The sequence below is a fragment of the Leptinotarsa decemlineata genome, unplaced genomic scaffold (genome assembly GCF_025532065.1).
Source record: "Leptinotarsa decemlineata unplaced genomic scaffold, Ldec_3_MD MMD2_tig00000218_RagTag_RagTag, whole genome shotgun sequence".
Lineage (NCBI taxonomy): Eukaryota > Metazoa > Arthropoda > Insecta > Coleoptera > Chrysomelidae > Leptinotarsa > Leptinotarsa decemlineata.
In genome coordinates, this window is record NW_027412545.1 from 1,601,050 (window position 1) to 1,627,531 (window position 26,482).

At 36.0% G+C, this 26,482-nt stretch overlaps 1 protein-coding gene across 1 annotated transcript in view; it reads right to left on the reverse strand.

The window, feature by feature from the left end:
* LOC111511838 (medium-chain acyl-CoA ligase ACSF2, mitochondrial) overlaps positions 1–26,482 on the reverse strand; it is a 47,404-nt gene that overhangs the window by 18,919 nt on the left and 2,003 nt on the right. The window contains exons 2-5 of the mRNA XM_074173212.1: positions 10,168–10,468; positions 2,964–3,184; positions 2,795–2,912; positions 494–738 (exon numbers count right to left, since the gene is read on the reverse strand). Of these exons, the coding sequence (XP_074029313.1) occupies positions 494–738; positions 2,795–2,912; positions 2,964–3,184; positions 10,168–10,468 (885 nt within the window). The remainder of the gene's footprint in view (positions 1–493; positions 739–2,794; positions 2,913–2,963; positions 3,185–10,167; positions 10,469–26,482) is intronic.

Consider the following 26,482-nt stretch of genomic DNA (forward strand, 5'->3'; position numbering starts at 1 on the left):
TAAAGAAGGTTTCGAAGCACGCAAATGGGCTAGACTGGTCAAGAGATCGAGTCACTGAATTATTGCAGGTTTTGACCTTATGCCCTTATGGCATCCTGTCCTTTTTTCCTTTTTTTTTACCTGAAACGACAGTTCCGATCGATATTCCAGGAGAAGGTCGACATTGCTTTTTGACTTTTGTGACAAAAACGTTCTGAAAATTATCTACCGTAACTTCGAATGTGCGAGTTTTTTTTCACAAGATAACATAGAATCCAATGTCATCCTCATACCTACGAATTGTCAAATGAGGTGAGTGAAATCAATTATCTAGGACTAGCTGATATTTGCCTTTTTATAATTTGCGTTTTCACACAAGTCTTTAGACCCAAATATAACACATTTCAATGTTCAAAAAATAAGAACCTGCCTTTCTATTCAATACACCGCTTCTTCAAAATTGTTCATATTGTTAAATAAAAGGTAATTTGAAAATGAATTTTGTCCCTCTTACTTTTCTTTCTGGAGAACTGCCAACGTTTTTTTCGGATCATGTCCATCTGATGGAAGTACCAAAGTATTCGCAAAGTTTGTAGCTGCGGCTATACCAATAATGGTGCCATATGCATGGAAGAGTGGGTTTTGAACACATATTTTGTGATGCTTTCTGTGGAATCCATTCCTCTTTCCAATGTAGAAACCATTGTTCACCGCACTGAAATGACTCAAAACAGCAGCCTTCGAAAAACCTGTAGTGCCCTGAAACATGTTAATATGAAACATGTAAATTTCAATATTTCCCAGGGTCTTAGTTAATAGCAGGGGAGCCAACGGTGCAAAATGGGGATTTACTCGAGCGTCATTGAGACATATTAGGTTGCAAAGCTCAGATGATAAGAAGAAAAACATGTTTAAAATCTGTTTTTCCGTTAACCAGCTGTCGCACCCCTACGAACGACAACCCTCAGAAGTCGAAACTTGTGCGAGCTAAGGATTAACGAGGTCTTACCTTTTAACGTGTGATTCCTAACACGTGTGATTCCTAACATATAATATATTATACCTTTTCATCGGTAGGGGAAGCGGCTATAGATTTTCAAATATGTAAAAAATACTGTTGCATGGACATACTCGAGCGCGTCAGATATTGATAGCATCAATGTCCTACGTAATTTTAATAATGTTGGTATGTTAATCTGATCGTTTGCATGATGCGGGTGGTTGTACGTGAGGGTTAAAAGTGAAAAGAAAAAAAAAGTAATCGAGCGCGTCACATTTTCAAAGGGAGTGTTAAGTGCAACAAAAAAAAGCTCTCATTCAATAATCTGATGATTTCGATCTGACGCAAACTCGCGGCCATTATTATAATGTGCAAAAAAAATTCGCCATTTTGAAATACTCAAGCGCGTCAGATCAAGATATATATGGTTCATCTTTATGTTTTAGACGTGCAGTCTCATAATCTGACGACTATCCAGAGGGATTCGCTTATTCTGACAAAAACAATATTTAAAAAAAAATTATTAATTGAACTCAATTGATTGAAGAGCTCAGGAAATAGCATGTAAATAAATTATTGTATGTTTTTAAGTAGAATACTTGTATTTATAAGAAAGTAATTTTAAAAAAAGGCTCAAAAAAATTGAATTTTCCATAATCAATTGATTGATCGATGAAGAAAAGAGAAATGGAACTTTCTATGTTTTTTACCACTTTTATTTGTAACTAACGTTACTGCAGTTTCGTCCTATAAGGACATTTTCAAACTTATATATTGTATAAGATTGAAAATGTCCTTATAGGACGAAACAACTTATATATTGTATAAGTTTGAAAATATTATATATTGTTTGAAAATGACCTTATATGTTGTATAAGTTTGAAAATTTCCTTATAGGACGAAACTGCAGTAACGTTGGTTACAAATAAAAGTGGTAAAAAACATATAAAGTTTAATTTCTCTTTTCTTCATTATGATTTCCTACTACGTAGTAACGGCTAGAGCACATCAATTAATTGATTAATTAATCATCATATTCATCTTCATCACGAACGAGTCTCTGTGATCAGCTGTGATGGCGTCATGGCAACAGAATTCAGAGTGAGGACGGAGTGAGAGATTATTAGATAAAGAAAAAGTGAAAGAGGAATAGAGAAATAGAAACTCGTTGAGGGTATCACATAGCTGCACGAATTAAACTTTATCGACGAATTTTTGTTATTTCGGCTTGCGGATATCGTCAGATTATATATTTTTCGTTATCTTTGAATTATTTCCTTCAAAATGAAAAAAAAATTAGCTACGCTCGAGAATGTCGAAATTACGTTATTTTTTTACAACTTTGCTGCCCTCCCCTTTCTTTACGTCACTCTCAAATTGTCAGATTACTGAAATATACACTTTTTAGCAGGTAACTAACTCACCCTACCTTAATCTGGCGCGCTCGAGAATTTCTGATGATCAATTTTTGTTACTAATCTGATCCTTTAACTCTTACAGGCGGCCTTATATATGGGTTTCATATTTGGTGGAGGTACTTAACCGGGTACAAGGTATCCCCCTGTATATTAATCTGTCGCGCTTTAGTAAATCCCGAAATCCCCGCTTGGGCTCCCCTATTATAAGGTTTTCTGAATTTCATTTTGATAATTAGTTCATCAGCTATTTATCGGCAAAATAGATCTTTAATAGGCAGACAGATCTGTCAAGGATGGTATCGCAAAGAAAACTTTGAAATTTAGAAGTTGTAATCGCCGGATCTTAAGGAAAAATTTATTCGTTTCTCTTGGGATGAACTATATACTCAATACCTACTGAAGTGAACTGGATATTGGCTGGATCGTCTATTTTTATATTTTTCTGGTTCTCTCGTACCATTTGCATTCCTTCATCATCTGCCATGTTTAAAACATCAGTGTATCTATCCGTTCCCCTGAAAAAATCGAATTTGTCTAGGGCTCATCTCATCATATAAAACTGTTACCTCATTTTGTCTTTTGATATCATTATAACACTTTTCAAAGAAGGTAACCTCTCATTTTCAAGCTTTCCAGGTTTTCCCTCGAACATTTTGGGGCAAACCGATTCTAGTATTTCATAAAAATTCTGCTTTCTAAATATGGATCCACAAATGATTCCTCTTATTCCTACTTTGTTGATAACGTATTCCATTTCTTTTTGTTGGTATTGTGGATTCAATCCTGCCTATAGAAAAAAAGGATGGAACTGAAAAGTAATTCATATATTTGAAATTATGGACCTTTTTTTAACACAATGCAATTTCGTCTAAAAACTCTGAATAAATGACAAAAATATTTTAAAATTTTGGGTTGCTATCTGTTAGATCAGGTGGTTGTTCTACGAATGCACGGCTTATTTTTTTCAAATACAGCTCCAACTCTAACTGAGGTAAATGCCTATACAAGGCATCCTAAATTGGATATTCCACGAGAATATCGTTGATATTTTTTGGTATAGAACACTGTTCAAACTCTGCACTATTACCAGTGAAACTGACATTTAATATATTCATTTTGGTGGAATCGATCCGTTTCTATAACTTCATTTTCAATGAATTTTTTATTATATAGGGTGGGGAACCCCATACGACACGGTCCCTGCGAACCAAACAATTATTTTTTTCCTGGATTTCTTCAATTTATCATATGTATATTAATTGAAGCTGAAGAATGAATTTTTTTGTAGTTTACAGGGTGGCTCAAAAAATTGTGACGTATCAAAGCAATTTTTTTTTAAATAAATCGCCCTGTATTCCGTTATATTTTTGAATAGGTCAGGTGAAAATTATATGATTTTATACCAGGTAATTGTTCCCGAATTATGGAATTTTTTATGAAAATGCTATGGTACAATTGGAAATTGAATAACATCGAAATGTATAGAAATCATCCCTTCGAATTCTGACCAAGCATGAAGAGGTTTATGGCTATTGATTCAATAAAACTCGTTTTGCAATATTATACAGAATGGTCAAAAATCATTGCCACTTCTTTATTATTTCGGACAAAGATAACTTTGTTATTTCAAATGTATTTTTTTGGTCCGAATAATAAAACATTCAGTTATCTTTTATTACATTTTGGGATTCCTTATACCTAACCTAAACAGTTTTTCCGATATAGGCTTTTTCAAACTAGCTTGATTAAAATGTATTATTTGAATCAAGATGGATTTGAAACGACATTTATTCAACTTTTTGAAAGAATTCTTTTTGACAGTTACTGTTTTTTCATTATTCAAAACATTCACTGAATTATTAACGTTGAAAATAAGAGTGAATAGATATGGTTTTAGCGATTGGTGTGTGGTTAAAGACAAGATGTAGGACAATACTTTTTTGATAGAAACTTGAATGGTCAAAAATGTTCACAACATTTACGAGATGATCTGCCTGACGTTCTGGAGAATGTGCTGCTGAGTATCAGACAATGGATGAAGCGCCAGAACATATCAAATTCACTGTCGAAACCGTTTTTGTATATATGCTTTTCGAATAAATGGATTGGTAGGGATGGACCAAAAAATTGGCCAGCGAGATCCCCAGATTTGACTTTCCCCGATTTTTTCCTATGGGTCACTGAAGTGACGCCTCAAATGTTAAGCAGTCATTCTAGAGAGAGTGGATCTTTGTATTCAACACCCACTTTGAATTAAATACATTCGTGTTTCATATTTTGTTGTTTCATTTGAATAATGAAAAAAATGTATAGTCTGTTTAATGAACTGCTGTCAGAATATAAATGTGAATAATAACATTTCAGTGAACAGTAAATATTTTCGATGAAGTGAAATATAAAAACTGTCAATGAGAATTCTGACGGAAAATTAAAAAAAATTCGTTTCAAAGCTATCTTGATTCAAAAAATGCATTTAAATAAAAACTACTATTTGAAATAGCCAATATCTGAAAAACTATTCAGGTTAGGTGATGATTGAATTTTATATCATTCGAACCAAAAATACAGGGTGTCCTATTTGAAATAATGAAGTCATGAATTATAAAAAGCTGACATTCTGTACACAAAATAATATATTGTAACGAATTAAATAATTTATTGTCTTAAACGAATTTATTTCTAACAATATTTCACTATCACAACTAATTTATTTACAACACTTAGCACTTAATTCATTTTCACTATTTGAATTTTTTGTTTAACCGCTTGATTCTCTTTCTGAATTCATACTGCCCTCTCTGAACGGGGAGCCGGCCTTTTATATCGGTAACGATCGTTCTAGATTTCTCTAGTGGTCTCTGTAGCCTAGTATTTTCCCGGCGAGTCAGACCGCATTCTTTCGCGGTGCTGTCATGTGTTTATTCACTGGCTGAGATATCGGTCAAGGACGGCTTCAGATTCGTTACAATATACACCAAATAGCTATAGACTAAATCTGTCAAAAATACATTTCCCATACCAGAAAAAAACTACTGTTAGCAAAACTGGCGTTGAAGACAGTGTGTTTGTTCATTCTGGCGTGTCTTAAAATGTTGTGATAGATTCATTTTATGACAGGTTCCACTTCTACCTATCAGCTATCTATAGACTAGTTACTTTATTTGAAGAAATATCCAAATTTGGAACCATCGATATCGTTTTCGAAAGCAAATATCAATGAGCAACCTTCTTCCATAAGTTGTCCATCAATAGAAAAATACAGAGAGGAAGCAGGTAACCAAAATTAATGAGTTTGTCTCAACAGCAATAAGCGTAGACCTCGGGGTTCCGCAGAGAAGTATTTTAGGGCCATAGCTATTCTTAATTTTCATTAATGACATCAGCAAATGTAATGAATGTGATTATGAACATTATTTTGCTGATGATGCCCGAGAATCGGTTAGTGATAAAGATATAGATAAAGCCATTCAAAAAATGAATAAAGTATTGAATAATATTGCTACATATTCAAAAACTAATAAATTAAAGCTAAATGTCTACTAAACAAAGGCTATGATATTTACTACACCTTTTAAGTACAGAGAATTAGATTTAAATCAAATTGAAATAAAAATAGAAAATGACAAAATTGAGCTCATTACTGAATTCAAATATTTAGGATTCATGTTGGACAATGAATAACCATTTCACTTACATACAGAAATTTTTTTTGAAGAAATTATACTTTTTCACAAGAGTGTCCCAACACTTATCTATGCAATCACGAATAACTGTATATAAGACCATCATACCACCACATTTCGAATATTGTCCCACTCTTCTGTACACAAGTGATTTAAATAAAATGAGAACACTACAAAAACTACAGAATCGTGCAATGAGGATTATTTTGTGATATGACAGGAGTACCCATATATCTTTAATATTAAATACTCTAGATGATTATCTATGGAAAGTAGGCTTACATATTTAACGATGATTTATATTTACAAAATGTTGCCTAACCTTCTACCTTCATATTTTTTTGACAAATTTGTAATTTTCAATAATCAAATCCATCAGTATAATATCAGGACAAGAAATAATTTGTATGTAAATAATCAAACAAAAACGTTCAACACTAAAACATTAATTTTCAAAGGCATTATTAAGAAGTATAACAGTCTACCTGAAAATGTAAAGTCTTCTAACAGTCTTATTCTGTTCAAAATAAATCTATTTGAGAGACCATTAAGGTGATCCCGAATTAATATCTATTATTTTTTTTGTATTTTCAATTATCGTAGTTAAGACTACTTATTAACAAATACAGTATGTAACTGAATAAGTGTAAAACATTTTGGGAGGTGATTCCTCATCGAAAAAAGATAGGATCTTTCAAATAAATAAACTTCATTGGAGCATCCCTTGTTAAGATACAGCCCCTTGAAGGGGGTACATAAAATTTGTATAACATTTTTTTTCACAAGCACTGAAAAAGTTACAATATTGAAATCAACCTGACGTTTTGTACTACCAAAAAGACACTTAGCCAGTAATTTAATTGGTTTACCCCATGGTTGAAAGGGGTGGAAAACGCAACCCCTAAAATTTATTTCCAATGAAACTTTTTGTCTGATTATTTGTTTATCATTTAAAAATTTATTTCCGATAGCCTGTTTCATTTTAAACAAAAAATGTCTCTTGGTTTTTCTGCCCAAAATAAACCAGTTCGCAGGAAAAAATTATTTTACGAACAACTACAGAGATATATCGTCATAAATACGAACTGGATTTATTGTTATTTTGTAGTTAGTACCTGCATTAAACGATTGAAGGGTAATAAATCAAACTAATTTATTGATAACAAAACACACAACATGTAGAAATCATAGTAAATGTTCCATATGTCTACCTTTAGACATTACACATGCGTCTTGACGTCGGCGCATTGAGCCACGTATTCGCTCAAATATTCCTGGAGTCTCTCTGATTAACCTGCACGCATCGATGATGCGGTTTCATAAGTCTTCTACATCGCGAACAGGAGTACGATAAACCAAATGCTGCAAATGGCCCCAAATAGAGAAATCGAGAGGATTGAGATCCGGGGATCGAGCGGGCCAGTTCTGTGAGCCTCCTCGACCTATCCACTGATTTGCATATGTTTCAGTTAAATGCTGACGTGCTACTTGACTAAAATGGGCGGGAGCCCCATCATGCATAAAAAACATATTCCTTCTGACGCCCAAAGGAACTTCCTCCAGCAGTACTGGATGCACTTCTCTTAAAAATTGAACGTATGCCTCACCATTTAATCGAGGTGGTAGAAAATGAGGCCCAATTAAATCATCCCCAATAACTCTGAGCCACATGATAAGAGAAAACTGTTCTTGATGGTTAGTTTCGACAATAGCGTGAGGGTTTTTATCAGCCCATATGTGGTAATTATGAAAATTAATAATCTTGTCCCGAGAAAAACTACATTCGTCTGTGAATTCTATCGTGTTCAGAAAGTCACAATTTCTTCTAATCATTTCCAGCATCCAATTGCAAAATTCAAGACGGTTCGGAAAGTCTCGCGGTAACAGTGCGTGTACTCGTTGCAGATGGTAAGGGTATATGAGTTGTTCCTTTAAAATCCGAAATACCGTCATATGATCAACATTTAGCAGAAAAGCAATCTTTCTACTAGGTATTGGTAGTAGGTTGTTCTTCAATCAAATTAAGTACTGCTTCCTCAAGCTTTGGTGTTCGTACTTCTCGATGGCGACCACAATCCTGCGTTATTTTGTCGAATGAACCATATTCTCGTAATCGTTGATGAAGTCGAGCAAATATTCTATGTGAAGGATGCTGCCGTTGAGGATACATTTCAGCATATCTTCTAGAAGCTTCTAACTCATTCCCCTGCGACAGATCGTGAACGTAATGCATATCAGCCATTTCCTCATTTGTGTATGCCATTTTATCAACAAGTGAATTAATAAAGTAACAAATTGAGAACAGCAGAACACACAATTAGTATGAATTCAATTTCAAAAATTTACAAAATTCACCTACTAGATAGATTAGTTTCGTATTTTCGCATTTATGACGATGTATCTCTGTAGTTGTTCCTAAAATAATTTTTTGCTGCGAACTGGTTTATTTTGGGCAAAAAACCAGAGGTACAATTTTTGCTTACAATGAAACAGGCTATCGGAAATAAATTTTTAAATGGTGAACAAATAATAAGACAAAAAGTTACATTGGAAATAAATTTTAGGGGTTGCGTTTTCCACCCCTCACAACCATGGGGTGAACCCATGGTTGTGAGGTAGTACAAAACGTGAGGTTAATTTCAATATTGTAATTTCTTTAGTGCTTGTGAAAAAAATTGTTATACAAATTTTATGTACCCCCTTAAAGGGGCTGTATCTTAACAGGGGATGCTCCAATGAAATTTCTTTACATGAAAGATCCTATATTTTTTTTCGATGAGGAATCACCTCCTCAAATGTTTTACAATTATTTAGTTACACCCTATATCAGTAAATCTCTTTTTCATTATTAGAACAGACCTGGGATGTTCTCGGTTCGATAAAATTGTTGTTGTGCTGAACATATTTTTTCGGTTAAATTGAAATAGAAATATTTTTAGGAGAAACTAGTTTTTATGAATAAACTTCGTTTTTCATTATCTCTATTCTTAAAAAATACGGGAAACTTATTTTGAAATGAATGTTTTCCTGGTGTAATTCAATGCTTTTGTGAAAGTAGTTGTTTCGAAATGACATTTTCTTCCAGTTTGCATCTGAAACGAAGTTATGTGAATCATCTAAAAAACCCATTTTTTCAAAAGTGTCTTTTGATCATGTGGTCCGAAAATACTTTAATTGTTCGCCCCTCGACATATTCCGAAACACCATACGCCACCGAGTTCGATGACTAATTGTAAGAAAACGATGTTTGAGAAAGCTGGAAATACTAAATACTAAATACTAAATATTTCTGTTTCTACGAACACATTTTCCTCATATGAGTATGTATTTATTTTTCTGTAAAATTTTTCAAATTACTAAACTGTAAGCTACAGAAAGTACTAACGACATGAAAACTAAACATATAAAAACTCCTTTTATCCCGTGTGCTGTTTTGGTTTCTAATTGAAGTGATAACAAAAGTAATACCTTCCAAAAAATGTTGAGGGAAAAACTAATCAGTGTATAACGTGGTCCGGATATGGACGTGAAAATAATATCATAACCATATATGTCATATACGTTAATTCATTGGGAAAGAATATCGAGTAGATACGATGATACCTTCTATGGCAACGACAAAAAATCAATATTTTGATATCAAAGAAAAGCGTGGCTGTACAAGGCGATCGGTTGCAAAGCCAAGTCGATCGCAAAACAGAATTCTTCCTCTTTTTTGCAACTTCCACTTCCACTGGGACGAATCTCTTTCGGAGGTCGATAACGAAACTTGGCTTTGCAACTGATCTCCTGAGGATCCTCAATTATCCTTCAAAATCTTTGATTGAATCTTCTTTCAATCCTATTGAAGGCAACTTCGTGAGGAAAGATGTAATCGTTTCTCCTCATCAGCCTCTTCCTCAAAGGACAGCTGAGTCCTTAAAAGACAAGTCACAATGCATTCCTAGGACCACCATAGGACCACTGCTTTGCTTGCTTTGTTATTGGGAGCTCTGGTTTCAACAACAAGAAACTTCATTTTGAGTTGTTCATAAAGTCAAGTTGAGGGTTATCAATTGATTAAGAAGTACTGAATATTCATAATTACCATTACAAAACCTGCCCTTGCACAAGCCATAAAGGAGATGTACCATTCTATCATATTTGGTGCCCACAACCCCACCATGTCTCCTTGCCGGAAACCCATTTTCAACATGCCTGCTGCTAACCGGTCTGCTTGATAGAGAACTTCGTCAAATTCCATTTTTTCTTCTTGGTGACAGGAAATGATAGCTGTTTTTTTCCCATGTTCGACGCAGATTTCTTCTAGAAGTTTACCGAGTGTCAAAGGTCTCAATGGTTCGTTTCCCACTTTGTTTAAATAACTGATTTTACTATACTTTCTGCACCTAAAAAGTAAATGTTCGTAGATCATATTTTTGATGTGAAATTATTGAAAACGAGACAGTCACTTGTCTAGTCATACACGCTTCACGGCAAATAATATGTAGCTATTCAAACGTTTTATTTTCTTGATTGACTGGTAATAAAAAGTAATTATTAGTAAAACCAAAAAATTTATACCATCAATTGGGATGACTTTGTCCTCTGGGGTAGCTTTGCCAAGTTTTGAAAAAACAGTTTCGCGCTCCATAGTAAAAAGCTGAAAGGTCGTTTGAGACGCTGCAGTCAATGAAACAGACAGACAGACAGAATTTATTTAATCATGTTATGCATACAATACATGTCAAAAAGAGTGCAGATGCACGCTCTACTGAGTACAAAATTAAAAGATAATATACAATTATTATCGATCATTTGAAATAAAACTTAACTGCTAGGTAGAATACAATATTGGTTCTATAGAACATCACATAGCAACATATATATGAAAAGTAATATTAAGTGAATTATTCATTAAGTGTAAGTACTTTTCATATAATCCTGTGTTGAGTAAAAACAGTTTTTTAAAAGAAATGTTTTAACTCTCCTCTTGAATGATGGAGTACTGAGCTGAGTGAGATCAACTGGTAAACGGTTGTACAACTTGAGGTCCAGTGAACATACATCCTCAATGACCACGAGATATTCTATAGTTTGTATGTCATTCCAGATAAGTGCTATCACCAATTAACTGTTTTATTTGTAACGTGTATTATCCATGAAAATTTGAGCTCTTCATAATTACATATACACAACTTCTACGAAAACAAGGTGAGTTTCATCGCTTATTATTATTTTATTAGTAAATGTAATGAAGAATTTAATCCACTCGCAATTTCGTTCCTGTATCCAACCTGTTGATTGTTATTTCAGTGGGCAATGTCACTCCTCGTTTTACACGAAAATTGGGGTCACTTTGCCCACCTTTCATTCATTGTGATTTTGGTTTTTTTAATTTCTCATCACATAGAGAAATCATCGACTTATTCAAAAGCATTCAACTCATTTTGTCCACAACATTTTAAAAACTTTCATAACACCTCTGTCGACAGTCCTGGCAACTGTACAAGTTATTTTCGTTATTTTTAGTGATTTTTGTCTTTACTGTGGTTCTTGTAACACCCTGAGAAGGTGGCTTTGCCCATCTTTTATTTATAGCTTTGTTATACAAAGAAAACATCTGTTAGGCAAAGTGGCCCCACTTCACGAGGTGACTTTACCCACCCATATTTTATTTTCTATTTAAGAAGGGGAACAATATAAAAGTGAAATAACTACATAAATCACATCTACAAACCACCTTCCAGAGGTACAAATTTTATATAGGATATCAAAAATGGGTTATGTGAAAATTATCAAATTAAATTTTGAAATTGTGTAATGTTAACCCAATTGACTGGTATATAAACATGTTTTTTTACTTTATTGATCCATACCATTTAACTAGAAAAACAGTTGTAGTTCTCATTGTTGCTATTAATTGGTTATTTATTCACCTTGCATCCATGAAGGGAACCTTCATGTATAATCCTCCTTTAACGACTGAAAAATTGCTTCATTGTGTCATCAGGCTTTTCGGATAATTAATTATTTAATCTGAAGAAAAGACAACTATAATTTTTCACCTAGGCTTTTTACGGATAGAAAAGCATATACTCGTATAACTATATTTTTTTGACTACTAACCTGAGAAATTGCTATTATTTACTCCATGGTAAATAATGATAATAAAAAAACACCTAGGTAAATAATGAAAACAATTCTATAATTTTAATTTCAGGCGGGTACACATCATCTCTAAATCATTTTCACTTGAATTTTCACCCATTTTTCAATTAATTGTCTGGGTCATCTTCATTTTCATCAGGTTGGAAATTTTTTCCCTTACCTTTTTAACTGAGATTCGTCAGTAGGACGAATGGTTCATAACGTAAGGTGTTTTGGTGGCGACATAAAGGTCAATAACCTCTATGCCGTTCTGGCCTTGTGTACCCCTTCCTGACTGTGGTATTTAATGAACAAACTACTCATTTTAACAGACGTCGTAGGGCCTTCACTCAACCGAGCGACGGGGCCTTCTGAATCGAGTGGGGTCGTCTATAGTGTAATCTACAGTTTCCTTAAATAATGAGTTATCATGAGTTTCCGCTGACTCGAAAACTCTCTGATTCCTCGACTGAGTGGACTGCCGTATAGTTAACAGCTTCAAATCTCTGCGGATGGCTTCATTCCGCACGAACCATGGAGCATTCACCAGCATCCTGAGAAGTTTATTTTGCAACCTTTCCAAAATGGAGAGGTTTGACGGGGCGGTTTGTCCCCAAGCACCTGAAGCATACATGATGGCAGGCTCGAACATCGTGTTGTATAGTAAAATCTTATTTTTAAGATTGAGTTTTGAATTTCTATTGACCAGAGGATAGAGTTTAGCTATCCTCATCTGCACTTTGCTCTTGATATAATCAATGTGAGTTGCCCAGGTGAGTCGGCGGTCTACCCAAGGACCTAGGTACTTGATTCGCGTTTGCCATTCGATCTCCCCGCCTGAAATCGTGACCTTTGTGAGAAACTTTACGTCTCCCCAAGTCTATCGCCCGAGTTTTTTCTGGATTCACTTGAATCTTCCAATCAAGGTACCAGCGTTCGAGGTCGTCCAATGTGCGTTGCATGTAGACGACCCCCAACGCTCGACCCATGGACTCGCCAGAGCTCGCCATCCCCAGATTCGAGCGATTCCAAACACTCGCTCCACTTCTCGTTTCTATAGTCACTGATGGCCTGTTTAACCTGGTTGGCCATCCTGCTAGCCGCAGCCTTGTCTCCAGGGTAGAGAGTCCACTGATAAACTTGTCTGAGTCGATTTCTCTTCTTTATCCTGGGAGAAAACTCATTGTAGCTCCGCAGAGGACACTCTGTCCTGGTTGTGGCTGCGCGGAAAGCGTTGTTCACAGACAATTCAAAATCTGCCACTGCCGCGTCGAGACCGTTGCGAGTTTGAAGCGCATCACAGTCTGTACGTGTCTCCATTAGGTGAGCCTTGAAGGCTTCCCAATCCGTGGATGATCTCATGCGATAATCCTGGGGAGGGGGATCATCACCCAGCAACAGGGTGACTGGATTATGAGCTGAGACAAGTTCCGACAAAGTGTACACTTCGCAGGACATGGAAACGTTCCTGAGAAGTGCGATATCTAGCACGTCAGGCCTCAAATCCCCACGGTAGAACGTGGGCTGTGATTCTGGGAGTAGACGATTCCGCGGAGGGTTGTAAACTGAGATCTATGACGACCTCTTCTCAGTTGGAGCGGAGGGTTGTAAACTGAGGTCTATGACGATCTCTTCTCTGGAGCTGGAGCTTCCAGTTAGCTGGAGCTTCCAGTTAGCACGTTGGTGTTCACCGTAAACATCTTTTCGAGTATGGGGAACTGAATGAAGAGTTTCTTCATCTGATCCAGAGCGGAACATATGTCACTAACTTTCGACGGGCGGGGACTACTGGGCGTCTCGGTCGGCCTGGCGGAGATGTTACCGCTTTCGGCTGCTCCTGCGTAGCTCATTCCTGGGCGTGTGCCAGATGCTCCAGCAGGATGCATTCCAGGTGTGGGTGCACTTCGGGTGGCATTTGAAGCTACTTTGGTCCTTCTGCGAACCTTGGGGAACTCAGGACAACCACGGTAGTTTGCAGTATGCACACCCTTACAATTATTGCACTTGGGCGGATCTGCTCGTGGCTTCTTGCACTTGCGCGTGCACGTGCGCATTTGACGCAAATGGGAATAGCTAGGCAGTTCCGTTGGCTATGCCCGAACTGCTGACATCGGTGACACTGCCCTACCAGTGTTTTTTGGTGTTGAGGCTCAACCTTAACTTCAACGTTAAGGATATCCCGGATGTCATAAATATGCTTCTGATTTTGGTTCACTTGAACCAAAACCAGGGAGAGCGGTCGATTTTCTCGCATCATCCTGATGACGAATGATGGTTGGAAACCTTTTTCAACCAAGGCGTCCTCGATGTCAGCGGTCTCCAGATGTTCCGGGACTCCTCTGAAGACGGCTCTGATTTGCCTGTCTTCAGGTAAGGTATACGTGTGGTGGGGAATTTTTTCCCTCACCAATAGTTTTGACATACTCCTGTAGTCCTCGGCCGTAGAAGGCTGAACCTTGATGCCGTCAGCCATGTTTACTGCCTTGGTAAGCTTCACCTTATTGAAGGCAGCCAGCTTTGTGAATTGAACCCACTTGTCTTTCTGGCGAACGACAATTGGGGGAACGCGTGTTTTTCTGGTGCTTTAGGGCACCTCAGGACGCGGAAGGAGAGGGAAGCTAGGTCCCTGATCGTTGGGGTTTTCAACCTGATTTAGATTTTGGGAGTATCTCTGGAGGATACATTCCGTGACGGACGCTCAAGAAGCTCCTTGGCCCCTGGTAGAGGGCCAGAGGGCTCCCGAACTGCCACCACGGAGCTGCTGTTTAGCAGTTCTGATGGACTCAGGCCCAGGCGATCAAGCAATAAACCCATGAAGGTAATTACTTCACCCCTGTCTCTGGCTATAAGGCTGTCAAGCAGTTCTTCTATACTGCTGTCGAAAAACTCACACCCTTTGATATTCCAAGGGTAGGCGATAAACAGTTCCAGAAAGTCATAGTTTGAACGCACTCACCAGAAGTCTGGAGGGTCCTTGCGCACTACAACCAACGCACTCACTAATAGGAGATATGTAACTACTGGTGAATGGCTGATCATCCACCAGAAATAGTCGTATTTGTGGAAAAAACTTCGAAATTATCGCAGCAAAAAATATTTTGTATGTCAGTTTGATAGCTAACTTTCAATTAATTAAATTGACGTTTCACTCATATAGATCTTTTAACTTCTTCAAAATGACATCTAAATTTGAAATAAAACCGCATTTGGCAAACTGACAGCAATATTAATCATTGTATAGTGTTTGTTTGTCATGGAAACGCCGGCAAACGTTTTCATGACCTAAGTAGATGTTGCGCGCTTATCATCGACATTGCGTATTCAACATGGAAAAACTGTCCCGTTTCAATTTGACATGCAACAATTCATAGCTGCCTTGGGTTATCATATAACCAAGGAAATTTTTTTCTCACTATAATGCAGAATTGAGAAATTTTAAGTTTTAAACATACAGAAGCAATGAAATATATCAAAAATTCAATGAGATATTTCCTAGATTCATATTAAAATTTGACACATGCCAAAATTTTACATAAATGAAGCCAGTCTGATTAGAAACACGCTCCCCCTACTTGATATTCCGATATATTCAACAAATTCTTAGAAAATTACTAATGCCAAAAAATGTTAATATATCAATTTTAGTTGTGAAAAAAATTCTATATATCTCTCGGCTGAGAAAGCTTATTTACCTCGCACATTATATCCCTCGGCGCTACGCGCCTCATGATATAAAAATGCTCGGTAGGTAATAGCTCACTTCTCACCCTAGGTATATAATATACTATTATTTGTTTTATTCGTCGTTATGTCGCATCAGTTGGTAACTGATGATAAATGACGATCTTTGATTGAATTAACTCAAACAGAAGTTTGTTCACCTACTATACATTGATTTCAGATCGATTTTTGTTAAGAAAATTGTGTTTATCGAAGAAATCGATAATTTCCATTAAAAAGAATTTTACAGCAATAGGAGCTTGTTGTTTGAATACTTTACTTTAGTTCGGTAAAAAAAATCTATTTGAAATCTGTTTTTCCGTTAACCAGCTGTCGCACCCCTACGAACGACAACCCTCAGTAGTCGAAACTTTTGCGAGCTAAGGACTAACGAGATCTTACCTTTTAACGTGTGATTCCTTACACGGGTTGGACGATAGTAAGTGGAAATCGATCATTCAGCCTTGGGGCTTGAACCACCGACCAACACGGAGGTCGATTTGAGTGAGTGAACAAAGCACCCACGTCGAACCGACCGGATACCCGATCTAACCCAAATTTACAGTTGGATAAATATAATTACTTGTGGTATACTGACCCTTCGAGTCATTTGATATTAATTTAATTGTTGATTTCTATCACATTTTCCACAGAGTTGGAACTGTTGATTTTTGAAATTATTTTTGTCAAAACTAACATATTATATAACCTACAAAGTTGAAGAGATTTTTTAAGCTAACCTCGACTCGACTCGACATACCAATTCATTGAATAAAGATATGAATTCGTAGCAAAGCATGCATAGTCCTTAATCGTCATCCCCCATGAATTCATACGATGTGACTGGCCAATACTTGATAAAAATCCATTTGAGTAACACTTTGTTGTGAGATTTTTACTGTATTGTTTACAAAATCGCAGCACATGTTTCACTATACAATATCTTTCTTAGACGTGCCTGTAGAGCATGACTTTTCAGTGAAAATATCACAATGAAGCATTTATTGAATTCCTATGATGAGTTCTCTGCCACAATTATTCCCAGTCCCACTTAACATCACAATTTTTGGAGTGCACAGAATAACTGCCACCATGTCGGCATGTCGGCAATGGAGTTTCATTCAATTCAAAATAATTTGCATTCAGTTGAATAATATTTGTAGTTTGGAGATCTACATATTTATTTTAGATAGGCATTGGAAAGGCTAGTAATGTCCTGTCGTAAGGAGTGTGTGTCACAAGATAATATTCGTTTCTCTTGGACACTTTCCCTAGCTTTTCTACGAAAATAACCGTTTAATTTCACCATATTTTTCATTTTACTGAAATGTCACAAACTTGTTGTTTCTCTAAATTGAGTAATGAAATGTAACCATTCTGCCGATTCTCCCTGAAATATAGGTAAATTTTCACTTACAGACTGACTAGCCAAAAAATTTCCACTTTATTTTCATCTATAGACCCCACAAATTGACTCCACTTTTCATCACTACAATCCGAAGAAAAGCACATTTATCAGACGGAGCACACGAATCAGTTAGCTTTCCTGTTGGTATTTTATTTACTCAATCTTGGACATGAGCTGTACTTTCATCACCAGATATTTCTAGACTTCCAGTGTTTTCTGAATCTGTATAACCTATTTCTGCTTTCTTTACCTCTAATTCTAACTGCCTTGCCTATAGTTCCACTTTCTTCAGTACCAGAATACCTATCCGTTCTTTTATTTTTTGTAAACTTCTTCTGGACTTTCATGTCTTCAAATATTTATCGTTTGCTACTTCTGTTTCTCTCTCCGTAGTAGGTTTAAAGATGTTCAAAGAAACCACTTCATTTTCCTTCGTTTCGCATGCATACATGTTTTCTCCAAGTTTTTCTTTTAGCCGATCACTTCGTCGGACAGAACAGTTTTGCTCAAAAGACCAAATTGTAAACCCAAATATTTACAGACATTGTATTTTGACTCCAAGTTACATACCATTTTTTGACAGCATTTTTGGGATCATTATATAGAAGTTAATCCTTAGAATTTGTCCAGGAACTATCAATGGGATGAACGCAGTATTGAATCTATTTTTGCAACAACGAAGAATCCGTGAAACGAACTATTTGGGATGTAAATTCCTATAGACATGCATCACTCGGGTCTTCATGTCGAATTTCGTTGCTCTAGCCCGAGGAAAGTATACGTCTCTCCGGCATCCAAATGGTGTAGAATGCTGTCATTTATGAGCTGCACACCCATAGAAATTGATGAAGATCCTGTTTTCCAAAAACATGAAGTTGAGATCATCCATATTGAATGAATGCATCTGATCTCCAGAGGGTCCGCTGTTTCCAATTGTGTATTCCTGAGAGCAGCAGAAGATGACAAGAGTGACATTCAGAGAGGAAGGGGGCTAAGGGAACATTCCTGAAATACACCCCTTCCGACTGGATGTTATGGTAGAGCGAATCCTCCAGACCGGCATCAGTTCTTCAAGACATCCCACTACTTGGTCGCCTAATCTCTTCCAAGGAAATATTTTTGTGTATATTTTTTCAAATATGCATTACAATAATTCTGAATGACAAAAATACCTCATATTTTTCACTCAAAATAGGGTAGTTGTAAATTTTAACACCCATCAATTTTTATGTTGTTTTCTTTTGATTGTCAGTATTCGTCGTTTAATAATTATCACCACTGAGTTTCAACCTTCCTAGGCATGTGAAGTTATTACACATTTTATATATAATTTATTTGGGATTCATGATATACAGAAAAAAACATTTTGCAATGTGGAAAATCCTCTTGCATTGAAATTTTGATTCATTTTGAGAATATAAATTTACTGAGCGTATCGCATGATTGCATTATATTCTTTATTCATTCTGATGTGCAGTTATATACACAATTTGATTATAATTGATTTTTATATTTTCAAATCTTGTAGGCTTTTCTTCGTAAAAAACCTGTCTCTGTACCTATTAGGTTAAATTTCATATTAGTAGATTCATTGTTACATTCATTATCATTTACCAGTTCAAGTTTCAGGATATTTATTTTTGTACCAATATCACATCTAGTGTTTACATAACCCATCATAACTTTTACTTGTTTTTCAAATAAAAAATCAATATATGAATGTTACATATATACTCGTATTCAACTTAATTATATTTTACATATCTCTATTTTGTTGATCCTTTCACCTTCATCTCTTTGTCGGCTTATTGAATTTTGTTTTAATTTCATAACATTTGAAAAATCAATATCACTTCCTGATGTTTCTTTTTTGGGTTTTCTAGAATGGAAAAATATTAAATAATAATCTATTTTAGTAATTTATAAGTTTCTCAGAAGAGTATTTCAGAACGTTAAAATTGCATTGTACAAGACATTTTTTTGCTTAATAGAAGTGTTATTTTTTCAACCAATCTCTTTTTTAATTTTTTTACAAATTTTTTTTGGTGTTTCAAATCAATTTATATCATATTAGACAATGGAAGTCCGAAATAATGAAATTCACCAAGAAACATTGTCAACTACCTTCAAACGTACAAGACTTTCTTGAAGAATATTTATTTAAGAAGTGTTAGTACGAAATCGGGGCTGGTTGGCCGTAATTAAATGGCACTTGTAGTACTAAACGTTTCGTCTCTTTACGACAGACATCATCTGACATGAGATATGTGACATGAAACATGACACATGTGACATGAGACATGTGACATAAGACATATGACATGAGATACGTGACATGTGACATGAGCCATGTGATATGAGACATGATATATGTGACATGAGACATGTGACATGAGACATATGGCATGAGAGATATGACATGAGACACGTGACATGAGACATGTGATATGAGACATGTGACATGAGACATGTGACATAAGATTCTCAACAAAATTAAATTATATTTTCCAGGTTTCCACAATCTGCCTTCGAAATATAATATTTCTTTCAAATAATGTCTTCAAAAACATTAGGCGCTATATTTAGGCATGTCGACTCACATTGTTTCATAATTCTAGTCTTGGATAGAATTCGTAGTGAAATGAAAGATTGCCAATCCATGTTCCCAATTTCATTTAAATACGCTCAAACGAAGTTAATACATATCTTTTAGATTTAGATAATCCTTGTAGAATATGCATAGCATTAGGATTTACTGTATCGATTAATGAAGTCATCCCGAATGATGAATAAGGTTGTTACTTAACTCTCTGAGTTAAGTAACTCTGTACAGAACTGAGCTCTCTCTGCTCTGGAGAGCAGAGAGAGCTCAGTTCTGTACAGATAACCGAATAAAACGGTGACTATACCGTTTTATTTTTTATAAAGTGATGAGTGTTTATTTATTGTTCCCCATTGAGTATTCTACAAGTAGCGACGAGGATTATTTGAATATCTTTCAATATACAAAGTAAGTGAAACGATATTTCATCCGAGCATTTATGTCTAAATAACTAATTCTAAGACATGCAGGCAATATAACCCGTGTGATCGTTATTGAAAATAAGTGAATCACGAAACAGTGTTGAATTAGGATGATTGGCATACAAGATGTCAAAAAGGGAGAAAAACTCCCCATCAATCCAAAGCCTACTTGGAAATCAAAAAAATAAACAACAGTGAAATAATTGTGAAATATTCATGAGTATTATATATGTATGAAGTCAATTGAGACACCTATAGTCCGTTCATAATTTGTCGATAGCGGTCGTAAAACTCGGTCGTAAAACTCGTAAAATCATAGGCGGAGGTTCCTGAGGTGTTTATTCATTAAATATAAAGCTTCAGTTTATATTCGAAACTTGCCTTGAAAGGGTGAAGTTGTTACGAACGAAAATAATTTTTGGTTTAGTACATTTGTTAATCGCATTTAATTTACGGCTCGTTGGTGTTTCGGCGTCTACGGCAGTAATTAACGTCTCTAATATTTATTTTGCGAATTTTGTGCAGTGCGTGAGTAACTTTTTTTCATATTCCTACAAACATATATGTACCTTTCGTTCCTGCTTGTTTTGTTTGATTGCTTGCGATGGCTTCGTCATCATCATCAACATCATCAAGTTTTACACCGGTACTGTTGCGTACAGTCAGTAAGTCTGTCTATTCACCAAGAGAGAAGACTATTGTTTTGAACGTTCACGATGCTCTGGTTTCTCAGAATCCCACAAACACTGTTCAGAACATAATCAAGAGTTGTGCCAACATGACGGGCGTAGGGAAGTCAACAATATATAGGTTCCTATCAGAAAGAAAAAAAAGGTATAGCTAACCCAAATACAAACGAATAATTAAAGAGGGGGAGAAAACCTATTGAAATTGATGAATTTGCCAAAAATGGTATTCGAAGGAAAATTCACGAATTTTTTTACAAAAAAGAAATACCCAACTTAAACAAAATTTTACAAGAAGTTAGAGACGACCCGGATTTGCCTCATGTCGGACGAACCAAATTGTGGCAAGTTTTAAAAGAATTAAATTTTCGGTGGGAGAAATCAGACCGAAAATCACTTTTAATTGACCGGGAAGAGATAATATGTTGGAGAAGAAAGTATCTAAGATCTATACGAAGGAAGGCCAATTTACTATCAGGACGAAACGTGGGTAAACGCAGGTCATACTCTCACAAAAATTTGGACAGATAAAAATATATCAAGCTCCAGGCAAGCCTTTATGGAAGGTTGGTCTACTGGTATTTCCCCACCCTCTGGTAAAGGCAGTAGATTAATAGTTTCTCACATTGGCAGTGAAAAAGGATTTGCTAAGCATGGTTTGTTGGAATTTGAATCCAAAAGCACAAAAGACTATCACGAGGAGATGACAGCTGATGTTTTCGAAGAGTATTTTGAGCAGATGATTGACCATATACCACCAAACTCAATTATAGTATTAGATAATGCACCTTATCATTCACGACTAGTTGAAAGACTTCCAACGACTGCGTGGAAGAAACAGGATATCATTGACTGGCTGCGGAATAAGTCCCTGCCTTACGAAGATGGAATGGTTAAAGCAGAACTTTTAAAAATTGCCCGGCAACACAAATCTAAGTTCAAGAAATACGTAGTTGACAAAATGGCGGAAAGACAAAACATCACAGTCCTTAGACTTCCACCCTACCACTGCGAATTAAATCCAATTGAACTCATTTGGGCACAAATGAAAAGCTATGTGGCTAGAAAAAATACGTCATATAAAATACAAGCTGTACGTGAATTGTTATATGAGTCTTTACAACATATTACAGAACAAAATTGGCGAGATGCAGTAAGACATGCAATAGAAGAAGAACAAAAAATGTGGGATCTTGACAATATAATTGATGCGACTGTAGAGACACAACCGCTAATTATAAACCTGCAAGACGACTCGGATTCCGAAGATGATCCTGTTTATTTTGAATTTGAATAGTTTTGTAAGTAATCGTAGTTTATATCATTTAAAAATAGGTATTAATTAAATAAATGTATCTTTTACAAATTGCAAGTAACTTATTATTTTTGAATAAAATAAAGAAATTTTTTAAAATAAAAATACAGTTTACAGTACCTACAGTTTAAGAATATTAATATATTTATTTATTTAAAGTAACTAATGTTTTAATCATATACTCTACGACACTGGTCACTCATTTCCACTCAAAATACCTACATAATCGGATTAAAAGTTTTATAGCTGTATTGTATTTCTTCAGATACAAGGTGGGTTAGTCGAAAACATCTTAAACTGCCAGTTTTAGTTTGGTTTTTGTTATTATATCATATTAGCTGTCCTCTCTGTATTTCAGTTCTCTAATGAGGGTCAAACTTGCAGTGAGCTATTAACAAATTATGAACGGACTATAAAAAACTTGAATTGGACTAACAACCGGCAAATCCTTTGTGAAGCATGGGTTGGGATAGATTTTATGTGTTTCCTTATCTATATATTTATCTTATTTATTTCTAATCCACTAATCTCTCCTAATCTCTCTTAGGTACCTAAATGTCAATGTGTCTCGACTGACATCGTAAAGACATACATGTGAGCATCTATTTTGAAAATGGTGCTATAATGTGTTGATAAGGCAAGGATAAACTAGTCAAACTTTGGGGGATATTGGCCTGTATGTGCATTGGTTGATAATGTTCAAACTATAAAAGTGGAATTTATCCACAGGGCTTTGTGACCCACAACATGGCAAACCTTATGTCCATTCAACCTTTTGAATGTGAAGGCCAGCCAGCTTCAAACATCGAAAATGCAGCAAAGAAGAGAGCAACCCTCCATCATTGCGCTGGAAGCGCACTACAGGAGGTATATTACAACCTCCCGGGGGCACATATGCAACCCAGTGATGATGGAAAGCTGTCAAATATATATGAACGTCATCTTTTCCGTCTGACAAAGCAAGATCATGGGGAAAAATTTCAAAAATGTTTGGTTCGACTTAGAAACCAAGCAGCTAAGTGTAAATTTACTAATGTGGATGAACACATGATAGATCAAATCGTAGAAAAATGCACATCGGTAGAACTGAGGAAAAAAATTCTTGCCACTGGTGATGTAATAAATCTCGATGGAATCATTGCAGAAGCTAATGCCGTGGAAACTGTCGATAGGCAGTTGGAAGGTTTTGTTGACCTCAAACCGAAGGTGATGGAGGTGAACCACATTTCTCGCTCGGAAGGATGTTCCCGTTGTGGCGGAAATTATCCTTCAAATTCTATAAAGTGTCCCTATAGATTGAAATCATGTAGTAAATGTGGGTACAAAGGACATTATCAATATTACTGTCGAACGAATCCAAAGACACGCCAACATAACAATATCTCAGGTCACAGTAGGCCAGCGAAAATCAAGAGAAACATATCCGATAACTTTTCAAAAGAAACTGCGAAGGAGGAAGAAATTGATTATGTCTTTCAAATCGACAACGGCATGTAACATTGGGGAGTTGCCATTGATATGCTGATTGACTCTGGAAGTGAGAGTAATATTCTGGATGATCAAACTTGAGCTAACCTGAAACAAAAAAAAGTTGAGGTCTGGGACCAAGTCAGGAATCCCAAAAAATTGCTTTTGCTTACAGAAGCAAAGAACCTCTGAAAATAATGGATTCTTTCAGATGAAAAATCACAATAGGGCCAAACAGCGAGAGAGCAATTTACGTAATTTACGTAATAAAAAATGGTTCTAGGCCTTCTCGGAAAATCAATTGCTATGGCCTTTGGAGTCCTTGAAATTGGTTTTGGAGTTAACGCTATTGGACAATTTCCAAAATTTAAAAATGTTGTAGTTGATGTTCCAATTGATCATACAGTGAAACCGGTATGTCAGTCATATCGAAGGATACCGATTCCCTTAGAATCCAAAGTAGAGGAGAAACTTCAGGAACTGACAGATTCAGACATCATAGAGGCAGTGACTGAACCGGCTAAATGGATTTCGCCAATATAGATATGAGGCGGGCAAATGAAGCTACCCTACGAGAAAATCATCCTCCACCAACAATGGATACCTTACTGCCACATTTCAGAGAAGCAACATCGTTCACCAGGCTAGACATCAAGAAGGCATTTCTCCAGCTTGAAATATCGGAAACATCCAGATATATCACAACATTTATCACCAATAAAGGCCTTATTAGGTACAAAAGACTCAAGTTCGAAATATTTTGCGCACCGGAAATATTCCAGAAAATACTGGTAAGGATTTTGGAAAAACATGTGAGGGAACAGTAAACTTTATCGACGATATACTCATTTATGGGAAATATTATTCTGAACATAATGAACGAGTGAAAAGGACACTGAAGGTGTTGAAGGACAACGATATTTTACTCAACGAAAATAAATGTATATATAAAATAGATCAAATTGAATTTCTAGGACACCATCTCTCAGCACGAGGAATCAGACGTCTAGAAATTCATGTCAAAGTTATAGAGAATTTTCGAGAACCACGAACAATCGATGAAATCTAAAGCTTCTTGGGTCTGCTAAACTTTGTATGAAAATGGATTGCCAACCTTGCTACGCTTACGGAACCCATAAGAAAAATACTTCATTGTAAGCTTGGTAAACATGCAAATATAGAAAAGTACTGGGGACGAGTACAAAACCAGGCATTCTCAAAATTGAAATATAGTTTACAAGATATCAAGACATTAGGATACTATGATCCAAAAGATAGGACGCAGGTGATCGCTGATGCCAGTCCGGTCGGTTTAGGTGCCATTTTGATACAGCTTCAGAATTTCGAGCCTCGAGTTATCGCATACGGAAATAAAAGCCTGACCGACTGCGAGAAACGCTACTGCCAAACAGAAAAAGAAGCCCTTGCTGGTTTGGTCTGTAGAACATTTTGAAATGTATCTTTATGGAAAAAAGATTGAGCTGATAACGGATCATAAGCCTCTGGCGTTATATTTGGGAAAAGATCGAAGCCATGTGCAAGAATTGAACGTTGGGTACTTCGTCTTCAATCATTTGATTTTAGAATAGTTTATAGGCCAGGAAAAAGTAACATCGCGGATTCTTTGTCTAGACTTTGCAACAATTTATCACAGAATACTTCGAATAGTGATGAACATTATATTTATCAATTAGTCGAGTATGCGAGACCGAGAGCGGTGATTGACGACGCATCTTCGAGAGACGAAGAAATTCAGAGGGTGAAAACAGGAATATTTCAAAACATCTGGGACGCTACCACAACAAACTTCAAATTATTTTTACCAGAGTTATGTTTTTATAAAAACATACTTTTTCGAGGAAATAAAATAGTAATTCCGACAGAACTCAGGAAAACAGTTCTACGAGCCGCACATGAAGGCCATCCAAGTATAGTTGCGATAAAAAATAGGCTCAGGACAAAGGTTTGGTGGCCAGAAATCGATTATGACGCTGAAAACTTAGTAAGAAAGTGCAGGGGGTGTACATTGGTGTCGGCTCCAAACCACCCAGATCCAATGAAACGCAGGGAACTTCCGACATCAGCATGGATTGATGTAGCAATAGACTACTTGGGGCTTTTACCTAGTGGAGATTACTTATTCGTAATAATTGACTACTTCAGTCGTTACAAAATAATGCGAAATATCACTGCAGCCAGTACTATATTGGTATTACACGAATTATTTTCAAGACTAGGTTTTCCAGTATCGATAACTTCAGATAACGACAAACAGTTGACATCAAAAGAATTGACTGATTTTTGCAAAGAAAATGGAATCACCCTTTTTCATTCAATACCTTACTGGCCTCAACAAAATGGGGAGGTTGAAAGACAAAACAGGGACATTCTAAAAAGACTTAAGATAAGCGAAATAACAAAAGAAGACTGGAAAGAAGAGCTGAGAGATTACATGATTATGTATTACAGCACTCCCCACTCTACTTCATGTAAAACTCCATCCGAACTTTTCTATCAAAGGCAGTTTAGGGATAAAATTCCTAGTCTGTTAACTCTCCATTCTGTCAATCATGACGAGACAGGGACAAAATCAGAAAAGAGGAAGGAAAAAACTATAGTGACAAGAAAAGAAGAGCCACAGAAAGGGACAAAA